The 18,557-nt window shown below is 36.5% G+C and overlaps 1 protein-coding gene across 1 annotated transcript in view; it reads right to left on the reverse strand.

The window, feature by feature from the left end:
- PDSS2 (decaprenyl diphosphate synthase subunit 2) overlaps positions 1 to 18,557 on the reverse strand; it is a 112,189-nt gene that overhangs the window by 30,996 nt on the left and 62,636 nt on the right. Inside the window, exon 3 of the mRNA XM_054630122.2 lies at positions 11,686 to 11,884. Within this exon, the coding sequence (XP_054486097.2) occupies positions 11,686 to 11,884 (199 nt within the window). The remainder of the gene's footprint in view (positions 1 to 11,685; positions 11,885 to 18,557) is intronic.

The raw sequence follows: 18,557 nt of genomic DNA on the forward strand, positions 1-18,557 counted from the left end.
TTAAAGAGCAGAAATTTGGTGAAATTTAATTTACCCTTTTCTGGTGCAGTAACTTGTTTATCAAAAAGGCACAGCTTTAGCCCTTCAAGACTCTTTAATTTTACTTTGAGTCTAATTACTCAAGCTCAAAATTTATATCTATTACTTGAAGAAGTAAATTAAAAATGTTGGTAATTCACTTAGTTCAGAAAATTACTCAGGAAATCCAGTCAATGACTCAATGAATGTCCTCCTTTGTTTTCCTGAAATCAGAATTTGGTGTAGTTGCCTGAGGACTTATGCATAAGAGTTCAGAATTTCCAAAGCATCACACATGGTGTCACATGGTGCACATGTTCACTGTTGCAGGTACAGCAGCCCAGTTCATGATTGCTGTTGACTGTCAAGGAAGATTCAACTCTGTCTAGTGAAAAAGAGCTGTATTTTAATGGAGGTGAAACTCTATGCTAGAAGGAATGCAGGGAAATCACAGAAGACATTTTGGTACAATACTTTCTCCAGAGTTAAAAGACATGATTCAGACTCTATCAAGCACAGTAAAAAGAATGGATTCTGAGCCCCACTCATCCTTCATAAGGTTTTTAAACAACCTGGATGAAAAGACAACATTGGTGCCATCAATTCAGCAATGCAAGCACTTCGCTCTCTTCACTTATCTTCAAAATATTTTGTTTAAAGTTTACTGCAACATAACACAAAACTTAGGGTTTTTTCCTGGTTTTCCTTCTGGTTTACAAAAGGAACGAATCTGAGCTCCATTCAAAGAATGGTCATTTTATTTTAAATTCAACAGCTGAAATGGAATTGATTACACTGTTTCAGAGTAGTAATGTGGTGTCTCTCCAGACTCTATTGGATATTTTCAATGGAAACATCACAGAAAGGATGAAGCTCTTGTGGGAAGACAGGAAGCAGCACTAGGAAGAACACAGCAATGGATATAACTGCTCCCAGCCACGCTGCTGCAGACCACCATTAAACTGGGATATGTTCACAGAGGAATTGAGGATTAAAGCGAATAACACAAATTGTACCTGCAAGTAGCATTTACTATTTTGAACAGTCTGTACCTAAATAAATGTGAATCAGAAGTCCATTTAGCATCTGACAGAGGGAATCAACTTAATGAAGCTGCAGATGTTTGTTAAACTAACAAATCAACAACCTCCTTTACCAGGGGTAGCAGTAATCAGACTCTAGACTCCAAGTGAAATGCTGTTGAATTTCAAAACACTGATATTAACAAGCAGATACAGTCCATTGAGAAATTCAATATTCTTGCTAGCCAACAAGAAGTCAAATACATCAGCATTTTGATTAAAATTACAATTAACTCATTTATATTACTGCTAAAATTTTATGCATTTTACCATATTATTACACTGAAACCACTCCAGATGTTAAGGCACTTTTACAAAAAATGCTACCATGGAAAGGTTCATTTTAAAGACACGCTTTACAGCAGTGAAAAAAGAAGGGAAGATATATAATCTATTGCCCTACTTACATGGCACATCACTTTTAGCCTCTCCTGCAGTACAATGGGTATAAACACCTGATGAGAAGGAATGCAGAAGAGAGAACCAAATTCTCCTCAACAGTGCCCACTGACAGGATGAGGCAACAGGGATAAATGAAAACATGAAATGCAACCTGGATACAGGAAAACAGTCTATTGTGAGGGCATCCAACAATGGATCAGGTTCCCCAAAGGGGTTGCAAAGTCTTCTTTTTGGGAGATATTTAAAATCTGTCAGGACATAGTCCTGGGCAACTCTCTAGCTGACCCTGCTTGAACGAGGGCTTTGGACTGCACAATCCCGAGAGATCCCTGTCAACCTCAACCACTCTGTGACACCAGCAGCTTCTGGAGGAGCACCACAGCTGATTTTACATATTTACATCTGCAGCACCAATAACAACTTTCCTCACCTTTGAAATAATACAGTCAAGGTTACACAGCAAATGACAAATACGCTCTTAGGTTAGAGTTAGGTTTACTGATTGTACTAGGAATATATTTCCCTATTATAAATAGCTACATTCTTGGGAGACTAAGAAAGGCCATGCAGACTAGTATCAGACTCCTATTGCTAACAGCTTTGAATTGCAAACAAATTATCACAAAAATATATTTTCACTTTTTAAAAGTGTATTGCCTGTTGAAGCCATACTCCAGGTGTACAGCTGACTACCAGCCACTATAACCTCCAGTCCTGTAAAACGATATATTAACTGTCTTGTCATGAAAATCCACCTCTAGAACCAAATACCCCTCACATCCAAAGATGAAAGTTAGTATATATTAAATACTCACACACAAAAAAGGTCTGTTTCAGATAATACTGGGACAGCATTTCACCCAATACATATTTGATTGCTTTTTATCCTCCTATGCACTCTCAATAGGAATCTTACTATGTTTGAGAAACAGATTTCAAATAAAGCCATGAAAACAAAACTTGGGATCTTCCATTTCTTCAGCCATAAAGAGAATGAAGCTGACATTGCAAATACAATTTCTGGAGGTCATCACCTTAGAATCATAGAATCATTAGGTTAGAAAAGATCTTTAAGGTCATCAAGTCCAAACTAAGCCCAGGACTGTCAAGTCCACTGCAAAACCATGTCTCTAAGTGTCACATTTACACATCTTTTAAAGACCTCCATGCATGGTGACTCAACCCTGTGCAGCCTCTTCCAGCTTTTGTTGAAGAAATTTCACCAGTACTCTCATTTCATATACCTGTTTGTGAAAATTCTTTTTCATTTTATAATTTGTGTAAGGGCTAAAGCTATTTAGCAATGAATTCCTCCATGATGATTATTCACAGCTGTGAAAGAAAAAGCTGTAACAAACATCTCTGTTTAAGAAATGCAGGCAGTGCCAATATCTACTGTAATTAAGTGGTGAATGAAGTAGCAGAACTGCTGGCTCTCGAGAGCCCTTTCCCACAGTATGCATCTCACGCAGAATAAAACATTATATACTCAAAAATTTACATTGCTTCAATTTCTTAGAATAAATATTGTTTTCTTTTTAATATCTATTTGCTACTATTCTGGCATTGATCTTGGATACATATTCTTGTCAACAGTCAAAGAAAGATTAAATCTAGACACTTTTTAATGTTTGTCTTAAATCTTTCAAAGGGAATTTCTCTGAAAAGTGAGGGTGTTTGACTTTAGAAAAAAGAAAAAACTTTTATTCCAAAATTTGGCTTTAACATCTAATTAAATTTAGATGCATATATATACACACACACACATATATATATATACACATACATACAGATATAAACACACACATATACATATTTAATATGCACATATATATTTCAAGCCTGTAAATATTTCTGATTCTTTAAGTATTTGTGTCCACCACTAGACAACTGCCAACTCAGTGCTGTACGTTAAGGAAACAAATGTAAGAGGAACAGACCCCAACAACCCAGAACTCATTAGTGATTGTCTTGAGATGTTGAATGACCTTTGACTTTCATCACGTTCAGCCTTTCTTCAGTTGCTTTAGTTTTTATCTTCATTGATGTTTAGTCATCTCTGAAAAGCCCTCTCTTTCATGTAGATGGCATATCTGTATTTTCCAGACCATTCTGTTAATTATGAGGCAAACAGCAGTTCTATAAGACAAAGAATTACTAAACCAGGTGTTAGAAGCAGCTGTGCAGCTTATCTCCGAGGAAGACAATATTTACCTGGAATAATGACAGGTATTTGGTTGGTGAACTCAAGATGAACTCAAGCAGTAAACATTGACTTCGGTCTGCTGGGCAGACCAGAAAAGCAGAAGGACATGTCTAATTGCTACTATGGGGAAGGTGAATTCAGATGTAAGTTGAGGAGACTGTTAGTGAGATGATTCAGAGGCAAGAATATTGCATGGACTTTGTGCAAATTGGTGTAAAGATCCTTGGTAGGCCACTGAAAATTCACCAGAACTGAATGGAAAACTTCCTGAGACCATCAGTCACTTGGTCAATGCAACATTGAGGCAGAATCTCAAACATTCACAACTATGTTCTCAACAGCACCATGCCTTGATGCTTTAAACATATTCTTGCAGTATGTTTTTGGGAAAGACTTTAATCTAGACTTGATGATACAACCACACCTATGATGACATATTCTGCTATCAGTCTCAGCTTTAGTCTTTCCACATTCTGCAGCAATCATTCTGCTACAAGGTACTGTTTGTAAGACACAGACATCCACGAGGGAAGTGGCAGAAATCACTCTTTCTTTTTAGAAGTATTTTTTCATGCAGAAGTGGGAGGACAGAAAACAGATTGAAATCTAAACATAAAATTTTCCAGTAGTGCCATGGCCAAGAATCAGAAAAATATACTCTTTCCATGCAGTCATATACTAACCCCCATGGAGACTAACTTTGGGAAAGCTTAACACAAGCATTAGCTTTAAAAACCAGTGCAGGCGCAAAAGGCCACTAAGGTAAAGGATAAATCTATTTGAGGAATGCACTGATTAGGAATGAAGGCAAAGTTAAGCAGTTTTAATCTCAAAACTGGCATTCATTGCAATGCAACAGGACTCTTGCTGATCTAAAAGGAGACTGTTTCTAACGTTACCACAATTACACATTAAGTCTAATTTTTAGAATTTTAATTGAATTAATAAATTAATAAGCTGTGTCACCTAATCCTCTAACTTAACTTCTCTAAAAGATTACTTTTCAAAAATATAACCACAGCCATTAAGGTAATGAAATTTTACAAATATTCAATTATATTACTGGTTATACATAGCAAATGTTAAATAGAAAAAATCCTGTGGAATATTCAGAAAACAGAATGCTTCATTTGCTCAGGTGTTATTTGAAGGGCTACTTTTGAGAACAATGGCAAAAGATGCACTTGCCAAGAAACTGTTCCACAGACACAAGCATCAAAAGAGACAGTGAGAGGAGTACAATGCAGTAATTAGGAGACTCACTAGCATCATTCCACAGTTTTATTGTCATCATCAATATCATAAAAGCTGTTGTCTCTAACGACAGCAGAAATGCTAGACAAAAGTTTTACAGCAGTAGTGTAGGAAACATTTGATTACCAGGTACTGATTCCAATGGATTTTAAGCTTTTATTTCTAACACACAAGATTTTTTCCCCCACTAATGCTTCAATACTTTCACCAACTATAACAAAAATTGCCTTTTTCCTACTAAAGGAATTTCACATGGTTGTCAATAAAACTTCAGTAAATAAATCTTACTAAAAATTCAGTGTTTGAGAACATTTGTAAGAAAAACCAATACATGTCCATTAAATGAACATAAAGTTTGTTTCAATTACCATCTCTTTTATGTTTTACTTTACAGTAAATGAAATCTAATTTTACCTCTCAAAGGGTATGTAAATTAGTACATTTTGGTGCCATCTAAATATTATCATTATAACAAATAACATTTTTCTTCATTATGATTAAGACATAATTATCAATTATTATTTCTCAGTACTTAAGAGTGTGTTTGCATTCTCCAATAAAAGCTATGCTAAGTTGTGTGACAATATTCAGTATCAATATTTTAAGATTAGGAACTGCTTATTCAGGGTTACCTAAGGAAGAGCTTTACTATGTATTAATTCAGTCATGTTAGCTATGTTGCCCTGTGTCATCTCCCATTAGTTCAAGGGTTCAAAAACATTAGACTTCTTTCTTGGTTTTCTTCTCTCTCCCCCAGCATCCAGACAAAGCAGTGTTTCTTAAGTGTACTTTTCCATAAACCAGTTCAGAGCTCTTTAAACTCACTTGTATTTTTCAGCAGTGTCTGGTTTTGAGACATGCCCCTGTGGCATTCTAAAATACTAAATTAAAACAAAAATACTCAACAATATAGATACTATCCTACTCCCTATCTTGTCCAGCACATCATCATCAAACAGTGCTGCAGGGGAAGGTACACCAAGACAGACATGATAAAGTGCTTCAGGAAAGCTCTTTAATCAGCTCTCTACATAAAAATCTGAAGGGTTTTTTTCCTTCCTTTTTTTCCCTCATGAAGACAACATAATTATCAAACTTTATAAACTATCTCTTAATCTAATTTGGTCTAATCTGATCTCTGTTTCTCCCCAAATTCCTGTCATCCAGCTGCTCTGTAAGCTGATAATTTTAAAGCTATTCACCTCCAACAGCAGCTTGTACTAGGGAAGAAAAAAAAAGTCAATATGTGAGCAAAGACAAAGAGTTAAAAACAACTAAAAATACATAAAAGATTCAAAAACAGTTTTATCACCAGCTTCAGTTTTCTATATGAACACTGTAACTGGGAGCAAGCGCATTACTTCTGGTACTCAATGTTTCTCCATGATTTTTTCATCCTGCCTTGTCTGATCAATAAAGCTACTGAATCCCAGTAGGAAAATTCAGGTTATAAAGTTCTCTGTTTATGTTATGTAGAATATAATAAAAATATATGCTGTAAATATACTTAGCAGATATTAATGGTTCAAATCTTCCACCAGAGATAACAAAGAAGAATCTCTCTTTCAAAAGAACTTTCATTGCTCTGAAAATAACTCATCTCCACTACACTTAAGAAGGAGGACCTTCTACCTACCTCAAACAAAATGCACTGTTCTGAGGGATGGTAACTTGAATCTATTACAAGCCAATAGCTGCTAATAGTTGACTTTACACTGGCTATTAACATTTAGTTTCCATTTGAACTATTAACATTTAGTTTCCATTTTAAAAGGGTTTTTCTTGGCAGAGTCATGATGGCTTTTTTTTTTTTTTACATGTTTATGCTCTTCTCTTGACATCATTCAGGGAAAGAAAAAGTCTGATACAAGTAACACTTTGTTAAATGACATGTAAAAATTAAAATTGTAAATTCTAACCTGGCTTGTTTGTCAATGCTCAAAAATGTCAATTTACTTCAAAAGAGCAACTGGCATAATTTCACAAAGTGGACATTCTCAATATCCTTCACTGGACACCAAGGTTGCTTAAGTTCCAAACTGAGCCTTCCCCACAGGACCACAATTGATGCTACAGAAGTAGAAACCATAGTTCATAATAAACAGTTCTTATCTGAAGTGCAGGGCACCTTCAGGTGGTTGCAACAGGAAGACATAGGAGGACTTAACTTAGTAACATATTGATGTTTATGTAAGCACAAGGCTTATTTTGATAAACAGCACACTTATGCCTTTAGGAATACATAAACTTAGCATAAGGAAATGGATCCATTACATAAGTACTACATCTGTGCTACTGTTTATTTATGAGCAAATAATACTTAATAAAACAATGCTCTACAATGTGGTCTTCTGGCAGAGCTCTACATTGACAGACAAGATTCTTAAATCCAGTTCCAAGCTTTCAGCCTGTAGATTTTGAAGTGTTTCTGTGAAGAGTTCAATCACTTCAAGAAGAAGGTACTGAATTACAGTGGGAAAAATTGAGTCAATTCTTAAGATTTCAGTAAGAACCACAGAGAACACCACTACCATACCACATACTTCATGGTTTTGGGATAGGCTTTTTCTTCCTTTGGGGAGGTTTGTTTTTTTTTTTTTTGTTTTGCGTATGTTGGGTTTTGGTGGTTTTGTTTTGGTTGTTTGGCTGGTTTGTGGGTTTTCTTTCTATAAATACCAAGAGATGCCCTCTTATCAGTTTATGAGGTTGCAAAAAATGCATTTGCCAATTATTTTACAATTTTCTAGGCATTGCACTAAAGCGCATCATTTCAGCCTTCTGAAGTTCTATGCATCACTCTCTTTTGAGTGTAAGAGCATCAAAACTGGTTTTAATGATGCCTTTTAAGCATCTCCTCTACAGTTTTGTAAGACAGCTGATGATTCAGATGCTCAAGGAAGCACCAGCTTTAATGCTGTGACAGACTTTTTCCAACTTCTCTGTTACAAACACTGAAAAAGCACATTATTTGATAATATCGTGGTGAGTATCCACATACCACTTGTAGTAAAATGCCCATATCCCACATCCACGTGACAGGTGACAAAAATGCCAATTAATGTTTGTTACTTTTGCTACATTTGCATCTGAATGCCAGCCTAAAAATATTATAGCAAGTGGAGGTTATTTAAGCAGAAATCAAAGACAAAACTAACATTTTTTGCTATCAGAGTCAAAGAGGGACTTTTATTCAAAAGATTTGCTTTTAGCAGTTTCATCCCCACATCCTTAGCTAGGCAAAGCAAGACAATAAATGTTAAAGACCTACTGTCTTGAGATGGCAATGAAGAACCACTCATTAAACGGATTATTAGCACATTTATTTAAAACTGCTTATGGTCACATATCCCACAGGATAGCTGGGAGGTACCCTATTTTGTTAGGCAAACATAATTTACTTTTCCATCACTCCCACACCTACATATTTACAATGACTTCCACATATATATTACATGTATCTTATGATGATCCCAGTATTGGAGCATTGCAGCCTCAAAATGAGAAAACCTATCAAAATAACCCTGTCATCCCATATAAACACACCCCAATCCAATAAGTCAGCACATCACCACACATTACTGCATTGTTAGTTAAGCAGCAAAACACAAACACGCCCTTCCTTGCCAAAGGTTCACCATTCCACTGCTGATATAACAACTACTAAAAGATCCCAAACCAATTCATCTTTGGGCTCAATTCTGTTCTAAAATCCATAAATTAACAATAAACAATCTGCTACAGGATGCAGTTCTGAAGTAATGTTTTATCAATATAATTTTCAATCAACAACATGATTTATCATTGCAATCAACAGGCCAAGAGCCACCATCCAAAAGGTTAGCTTATATAAGGTGATCAAAAAGTACAAAAGAAGTGTTAACACATCTGATCTATCAATCTAATGCTTTGTACTGTAAAGGCTTTTGAAGAAATTAGTGTTCATTTTCAACAGTTTTTATTAACTTAAAAGATGTAGGACTTTGCCATGATTACAAAAATGTAGTACTCCCATGCATCTGCCCTTCAATAATTATTTTTAGCCTCAGTTGATACCAACCTTGTATTCATAATTATTGTACCATGATTTCACAATGCAGAAAATGAGAATGCTTTCTTCTGAATTGTTTAGTGTTCAAAAACCAAAATTTGCAATGATTTTGTAATAGCACAACAGCAGAGTTTACCTTACAGGAGGCTTTCCAACTGACAATTAAAGCAATCTAGAGTCCTTGTATCTCAGAGATCAAGAACCATAAAACCCAAAACACCACCCCAAAACGTTCTTTGGCATAACTTTAGCAAACTAATGAGAGATATGAGTGCTAGTTTAAAAGAAAACCCCAAAAACACAAACCCTGAGCCTTGATTCTTGTTAACATCATTACAGTAATATTCTATAACAGTAGCAAGAAGAAGAAAATTACTATGAATTAACAACAACAATTCCTATATTTAATGTTATTTAAAAATCAAAGTGTTACCTAAGGCAATTACCTTGCAGCCTTTTAATATCTACAGGGAAAAGCCTAAGGGAAAATAATTGACTTTGCTAATTTTACCCTTGGCAATTATAAAATAGCTCTGCATTTCATTATGACTACAGAATTTCACGTCTAATTGTCAGCCCCGAGAGAAGCAGAGAGATAAATGCATCATACACAAGCTCAGACATGAATTTAACAGACAATAAAATTATCCTGGTAGCAAGGAGTTCAGTTATGTTAAAACCCCCTTTAATTTAAATTCTGGTCTACACAATAGCTATGCATGTCTACAGAGGTTATGGCTACCATGGTCAGTACCATGCATGATAAAATGCTGCTCATTTCATTAGCCAATTTGCTAAATGCCAGCAAAAAAAGCAGTACTGTGATTTTTACTTTTTACATCAAAGAACACAAAACATTATGAAGGAAAAAAGTCACAGTTATTTCACACTGCTAAAAAACAGATGCCAGATTTGAAAATTCATCATTTACAAAAGAATAAATACAGTATGTTTAAATCATTGCACCTGTCAAGAGATTTCTATAGCTTGTATTTCAATTTTTCTAACTTTGCTAGTAGGGTTAGACGTATGAAAAAGAATAATTTACTAAGTCAATCAGTTTCCATAATGGCATCCCACTTATCGTATGTAGAAGCTATGAAAGTATTTAGATGTCAGAAAAATGAAAAAAAGTGTTAAAATGTTTTGGCAGAATTTTCCAACATGCAGTATAATGATTGCTTAAAAAAAAAAAAGTATTTCTTTGCACTTGTGCTTCATTTCACTGTAGGCTTGTTTCCTGGCAAGTCTTCAGGGATTATACATTCCTGCTGCAATACTTAATGATGTACTAAACACAAAGTAATAGTTGCTACATTTTGTAAAAGTTTCCTCTTATGTTGAAACTGAAAATTGATGTAGGGTTAAATCCTTTGGTCTGTCTTGAGAAACTTACAGGGTACTAAAAAAAAAAAATAACTGATACAAATTAATAATAATTATTAAAATCAATTACATCCCATTTTGGTTATGGTGTGCACTATTTATTTCTTTTCCTAATACTTACTACAAGTTAGCGCCATAATGGCTTAACCCACTATTCCAGTAGATTGACACCTAATTTTCTGTCTCTTCTCTTGAATCTCAGCTCTGTGTTACAAAATGACACCACTTCTGAGAGAAACTGTCATACTTATGATCAAAGGAGCACAGAATACTCTACTACCACAAGGAGATTTAGCATGAGAATCTAAAAAAAATAGACTACTGAGGCTGACAATTACAACAATGCTGATTATTGACAATTGCACATGACAAACATTTATTTTACATTACAACATGGCAGCAATCTTCAAATGTATGAAAAGCACCTCTGCAAAATGTACTGTTTCCTGTTTCCATTGGAATGGCACACTTAGCTCTTCAGCCATTCATGCAGGTGCTACTAGGCTGGCACAGGGATGCCCAGGAATCCCTCTCCACCACTGGAGGCTTTAAGAACAAGCTAGAAAAATGTGGATCAAGAATGATTTTGTGTAGCTGATTCTATCTGGCAAAAAGAACTGATTAGAGAGAGTATCTCTTAATGTCTCTATCAGTCTCATTTTCTAAGATAATACATATACTCAATTTATTTCTCATCAAAAACATCTCCCTGTAAAGTTTCAAACAGCTTGGCTAAACTGTTGGATTGCAGTTGTCCTTCAGAAGCCAGTACATACGCATTAGTAGGGCAATCCAATATTCAGGCACATCCAAATCCCTAACAATATCAAAAGCAAAAAGTCATCTGAGACAAAACAGTAAAGCTTTTTGCTCCCCAAATCATCTAAGACAGAAAACCTCTCACAAAGCACAAAGTAAAAAAAAAAAAAAAAAAACAAGAAAAAAACAGACCAAAGATGTCTTCAGCTGGGAGCTGTACAACACTAGAGGTGCTGTAGCCTGACATGTCATGAATATGCCTTAAACTCACCAAACTGACCACCCATCCATTACTTCAGTGCTTCAGAATGTATACTAAAGATATCATCACAGTAATTCCACAGGAGACTGTTAAACACATTCACAGCAACAGCAGACTGCCAAATTGACAGCTATAATGGTAAGGCTGCTGATTTTTAAATGATGCTCCATATATACATACATAACTGCTGATTTTTTAGGGGGTCTCTCTTTCAAAATACTTGCTAATATTTACTTGCTTTGGCAGTAGAGGAATTTTTCTTTTTTACCTTGGTATTCTGCAACTGTGCAAGGCTGGTGCAAGCATTTGCTAGGAGAAAATCTCCACTCAAAACAGCCATTTTATTCCCAAACTGCATATCCTTCAGAGGGCCATCGCAGGACTTGAGCTCACCAATGTTTACTATGCCACGATGCACCAGAAAGGCAGTATGGATCAGCTCCGTGATCTCAGCCAGACTTCTTTGACTGAAAGAAAGAAAGAAAAAGCACAATTACGTTTGATGCTATGAATAGAACAGAGATTCTTAGTGAAAATAAACAAACAACCATATGTGCTAAACAGGTATTTTATTAATTATCATGTGAGCTCTTCTATGTACTTCTAGAAGCCACAACCAGGAGGTGTCAAACACAGAGAACTGTCATTAAGTATTTCCAGGCAAACCACAGGTACCACAGGCTCCACTTGGGAGAATGCTGCCCTTTGTTTGAATTCTTTCACAAAATAAAGCAAAATAATCAATGTAGTCCTCACAGGTGCTTTCTTTTTTCTGTTTTGTCTACCAGAAGCTTGAGGGACACTGACATGAAGAAAATGCCAAGCAGAAAGTAATGATGGAAAGAAACAAAGGACGTATCAGCAGGGGAGTCCTGAGCAAGCCAATCCAAACAATGTAAGAATGCTGCAGTCAATGACTGCTCAAATTAGAGTTAAATTAATAACAGAATACCTTGCAGCTCAATACTACCAAAGGGGATGGGTTCAGGCAGGAGAGGAAAAACAGCTGAATGTTTTAGAACTGTGTACTAAGGGTATTTCACTGGTGGTTTTAGTCAGAAGCAAAGGTGACTATCTAGCAAAGGGGCCAATTTTATTGGATAGGTTTACAAATCACTTCTAACTCCAACATATAGCATATACATCCTCGGTTTAGGGGTTACAAATCCCTGTGAGAGGCTTATCACAGAGGTTATTCCATAGAGGCTTGCTCTCTATTTAAATTTTTTGGAAAAGGCAAGAAAAGAGTCATTAGCACAGCCCTCTCCTCCCCCTTCTCCCACAATTCAATCCTGTAGCCCTCAGCAGTGACTGTCACTCTAAGAAGCCCAGAGATGTCACCTTAGCTCAGAATGACAATGGGGTGCTGAACAGACAAAATAACTGAGCAGGGCCAAAGGGAGGAAACAGCAATGCTCTGGAGCATCCTTTTAATGCTAGATACACACAGGACTCATTCTTACAAAATCTTCAGCACATTCACATCTTCTCTGACGTAAGCAGTTCCCTTTCTGCCATGGAGGTTCCACATATGAGCAAAATGAAATCCATGCCCTCAATTAAACAGATGACTAAAGGCCTTAAAGTTCTAATTAATTACAACATAGTACAAAGGCGTGTTATGTTCTCTGTGCTCACTCAGAAGTGGCCAAGCACTGATTCATTGAGTAACCAAACTGATCCATACCTTCATGTACAAAGATACCAGCTGGTACACGCTCAGGTTAGATTCTGCCTCAGTAATAGCACAGCACTGAGCAAATTAATTCTGCTTGCTCTGGACGGTGCGCATGTGTCCCAACCTCCCCAAACCATATTAATCTAAAGAAACATTCTGCCCCAAATATATGTGACCTGTGAACAGTCCCAGCAGCAACTGTTTCAGGGCAGTGGTTGGTGCCAATTAGCAAGAGAGAAGAGATGGGATGGTCATAGGGCCTGGGCAGCAAACAAAAGGCAGAGGGAGAGGATAAATAGAGGTTCCCAATGTATTTTGCCAAGCACAAAAAAACCCTTGCGCTGTTTTAAAAACTGCCTTTATAATTCACAAATTGTTGTCTCCATGCAGACAAAAACAATTCAAAAACCAAACAGTCATTCTCCATGTAGACAATAAATCTGAAGGTTGAGGCTGCTTTTCAAAGACGTGAGGTAGAAACTCACATAACCCAGTCGCAGTATTGTAATCACGCTTGGCTCGGCTCTAACAAAGGGTTAATAAATTTTCAAGCTCGGAGAAAAAGACTAACAAGACATCCCGATGCTCCTGCTGTCATTGTCAGGGCAGCCCTTGGAGGAAATGTCCGTATCAATTCGGTTTATCAGATGGACAGCTGATCAACATTAAACAGACTTGCTCTGGGCAGATTGAGCCGAGCTACCTGTTATGAATAGCAATGAGAGCCCTCTGCTCCCGCTGCCGAGCTCTGCCATTTCCGCCTGCCGCAGATCCCAGGACATATGGGGATCCCTAGTGACGAGCACATAAAGCTGCAGCTAACTCAGGCGACGGCTCATTTCCCCCAGCTGAAAGCAGGCATTAATATCCTGAGGAGAGCAGGCCCGCCTCTGTGACCCCCAACTATTGAAGCAAAACAACGACTGTCCTATTTCTTCATTTAATAAGCCCTTAATGAAGGAAATCAAAATCCCCTCTTTGACTTCAGCATCGCTCTTCATGAAAAGGTTACACAAATACATCAGTGTCATGCTTTCCACATGCTCAGGATCTGGATGTTTTCATTTCTTTTCCTATAATCTGTTTGTTCTTCAAATAGTATTCACATTATTTGTGCTAACAAGAATCATATTAGGCAGATAATCTATGCCTAATTCTGATCATACATACTGCTTTTCCACTCTCTCTCTAGCAGACTGAAAATATAAGAATCAATGCTATTGCAGAAATCCCAGGCAATGCATTTTTTAATGCTTTTTGTGATAATCCCTAGAATACCCAGGCACAATAACAAGTGCACAATGCTGCAGATACAGGAGGATCCTTGACATGACTTTGTAAAGGCCAGTATCCAACAAATAAACACTGCTGTTATGAAGTTGCTGCTAAATGGCTGAAGAAATACTATACACAGTTTTCTCCATCTGAATACAATTCAGTGATTAAATAATTTCATATTTGAAAGCAGCCAATCCCAACATACAAAAAAAAATGTTTTAGCAATACTGGACTTAGAAAGAGGGCAATGGGCTGACAAAATCTGACTGCCTCCATCCTGTTTTCACTCCAGAGCCCACAGTCACAAAAAAATAAGTGGCTGCCGCAAGAATTACCTGTTCTTACCTTGGTACAAGGTTGTACTGAGAAAACAGTCAACGTTTCTAAACACACAAAGTTCCTAAATGGAAGCGTGCTAAGAATCAGGAAAGCTTTATCACCAAATGCTAACACACTTCCACACCTTTCACCTTTCCCTGCAAACCACCACCAAAGTTCCTAATTTCAAGTCCTACTCTAAAAAGAAATAATAGGATTCTGTAAAACATATGATAAAAGAGACACATTAAATAGTACAGTTGTATTGAACTTGAGTTAGTATACCTTTCATTATCAGCTAACCATCAGAACTATAGCAGGCTTCTCAAGGGATAACAGGCTATGCAAAAAAAATTTTTAATAATTTAAAATGTCTCATTTTTAAGCATAATATTTCACAGAAATGGGCCAAAGACTTAAAATAGCCACTAAAAACCATATTTGAAAATTTTTGAGGCAACTACAATGAACAAAGATAATGAAACCGATAGATCAAAAATTCTTTAAGAACTCTTATCACTGAAGCTTTGAATTAAAATGACTAACAGTACACACCCAAGATTTGAACATTTTCTTTGTGATTGTCAATTCAATAGTTTCCCTTCAATACAAAAAGAATTGATTTGGAGCCTTACATTCAGGACTTTAAAATTTTTTTTAAAAGTATCAGCACACATTTAATTTCAGTGACAACTATAATAATCTTTATATATACACACCTATGAATTTGAAATAAAAAGAAATAGTGTCTTTAATGGAAAATTACATATGAAAAAGCATTAACTAAAGACTTAAAGTAATAATTTTAGGTACTGACTATATATTTGGGCAGCACTTAGTATCTGATTTTACCTTTTTTGTGAACCATGAACAGAAAAAAAAAGTTCTGTGAAGACAAGGAGGTGCTTAAACTACATTCATGTTGATCCTGTATGCTCTGGGTACTAGCTGGTGCTGCACCAAGATAGTTCACTTAGTTACACAGTGAGAAAGGGCAGTGGTTTTTACAGTTCTTTTTCCCATTCACCTGTCAAAGTCAATGCCATGGTTAATAAACCATGATTAGAAGAACAATGCATAGTGAGTAACAAATAGCATCATAGTGATGGAAAGTCTCATTCCCATCTTCTGTGAATGGTGTCTTTTACAAGAAATTAAATGGCACAGGGGCAGGTGTTTAGGCCAGTCAATATGTATGGCAGATGCTGTCATTTCACTGACAGGGAAAATTTTCAGGGTAAAGCAGCAGATTTGAGCAGAAGACCAAATATTCACTGCATTCCCGTGACTGATGTATCTGTTAACCAGCAGAAAACATCTACCAACTCTATCCTTTAACAAGGCTAGAGACCAAGATTTCTGCAGTTCCTTCTGTCTTGTTCTTAAGATGTAGGAGTGTCTTCCACCTGAGGGATAAATCAAGTTGAAAGGCATCAAATCTATGAAGTTTGTTGAATATGCTGTTTAATTGCATTCCTAACAATCACTTTATTTTTAAACTGGCTACATATCCTACCTCTTTCATCTCCTTTCCCTCCTAGTATCACAAAGTTTTTTAAGTAAAATTTCTATCAATGCTCCTTCATGTATTTTTCTTTATTTATTTTTGAAAAGATCTTACATTTTCACACTCTGTCACCACCATCACTGATTATTGCTTAGGTTCTTTTCCATAACTTGTCTTAGTAAGATCTTCCCTCAGCCCATTATAGGATTTGAAAATGTTTTCTGATTTTTAGTGGGCAGATATTCACTTGAACTTGGCAAGCCAGTTCCCCTAAGCATTGTAGGTGGTTGGCAGTGCAGAGCAAAAAGCCTGACTGGAAGTCAGGGTCCTGTTCCCTTTCTTAGTGCAGGAATTTTGAAGAAGGGTTTTCACAGGTCTTGGCTTCATTGTTAGGGGTACCACAGAACAACCAATTCCAACTTTGTACTCCAGACAGCAACACTCAAGTGAACCAACTTGTATCAGCTTCTGAGTAGTGCCACTGATGTGCCAACACGGCCACCGCTGTGTCAGCACAGCACAGCCCAGCCAGGAGCCCTCCAGCCTGGGAGCCAGCTACCCGTACCAGACTGCAAGAATCCACACTTGCACCATCATCCCCAGCAAAACGAAGCCATAACTGCTGAACTTGTGTCTGCCTTACTCCTATAATCAGCATCAGTGGCCAAAGAACAGTGATTACAACCTATAGCACATTGTCCTTGGGTTGGGTGGCCTCATCACAGCAACTCCCCTTCCAAGTCACACAGCCTAAAAGAAAAATAATCCCAGCCTGGAAACAAAAGCATCAATTATGGAGAACAGGTGAGAGAATCTAGATAAAGACCTGGTAAAGATCACTACCTCAAAATCAGTTTAAAAGGAAAAAGTGTTAATCTGAAAAGCCAGAAGGAAAACACTACCAGAATCACTAAGTCAAATGGATGTTTTCCAGTTCCCAGAGGCAGGCATGCAGGCTGGGACCAATAAAGGGAATATCAAGAGTAAACCTGCTCAGTAAGAAGTACCTGGTTACTGCAAGATCCAGAAACCAGGGACAATGCAGCTAGGTGAACAATGAGGAGCAGGTGGACTGGGCTGACATGGTTAAGAATCAGATGCAAACTTTGTACAGACAAATTTTGTCGTGTTGGGACTTTAGTAGCCAGAAGGATACAAAGGACATTCTGCAAGGGACAGGTATTTGAAGAACAGTGAGATGTGGTGGCAGGCCTAGGTATGTTTTTTAATCCCCATAAACCAGGACATATGAAACTTAAATAGCTTTGATCTTACTTCAGTTATTACAGATTTCATAAGCACTAGAAACTGTTAAAAAGGGAGATATCAATTACTTTTCCTGTTCTCAGAGATCCTTCCTACACTCCTAGAGAAGAAACAGACTCGAGACATGAGCCAGTACTTATGTAAGTATTGTTAAAAAAAATAGCTTTACAGCTTAGGTTTTATGACTTTTTTATTTTTTAAAGGAAGGATGGCTAGCTTAACCTAACTGATCAAACCAAAGGAAAAACCATGAGTGTTCACCTAAAGATAAAAAGAAAAAAATCAGTAAGTTATCTGGAAAAAGACTTCTTGGATTACTTGAACACTGATGCCAAAAATCAATAATAAAATTTAGAGCTACTAATTCATAAGCATATTGTCAAACTTATAAAATCACATGTCATAATCACATTTTAAAATCAGTGATTATCCCTATGGGAAGAGTCACATTTCCAAAATGAAGTAAAGCTGTCAAATGCAATATTGTGTTTTTACAAAGAGATTATCAAGATTTAAACTTCTAATAAAAGGCAGGTTGAAACTCCAGTTGGTATCTGCTTTAGACTATATGAACAGCTATGCAGACTATATTAAGTACTTCATCAAGCAATAGCACAAGCTAAGATGCTTACTTCTCCAAAGACCTACTTCTCTCATTTTGTAAATAATGATGCAGATATTCAGTATGCTCATGCAATAATGCATATTGGCAATATGTAGGTATATTGACAATGTACTGACACTAGGTTGAATTTCTAAAAGGAATTTTGCTAGCTCAAGAAATGTTGCATTTAACCTGAATTCTCTATAGTAAAGATTCAATTTGCTACAAAGACCTCGTATCAGAAAAATTTAGGTACAAGTGAACATGAGTTCAATACATGTGTTACATGAAAACAATATAATCTAAATCAGTATACAAGCATTCTTTATAAATATGACAGATAACATTCACAGGCATATATTATACATGAGCAATATTTTCAATGATAAAACAGGCTGGATCAGTTAGATAAATTAAAAAGAAAAATGTGAATACTTTTTGGAAACTCCTTATGAATATTTCTATGTGACCAAAGAGCCACAAATCCCC

Source organism: Agelaius phoeniceus, chromosome 3 (genome assembly GCF_051311805.1).
Source record: "Agelaius phoeniceus isolate bAgePho1 chromosome 3, bAgePho1.hap1, whole genome shotgun sequence".
Taxonomy (NCBI): Eukaryota; Metazoa; Chordata; class Aves; order Passeriformes; family Icteridae; genus Agelaius; species Agelaius phoeniceus.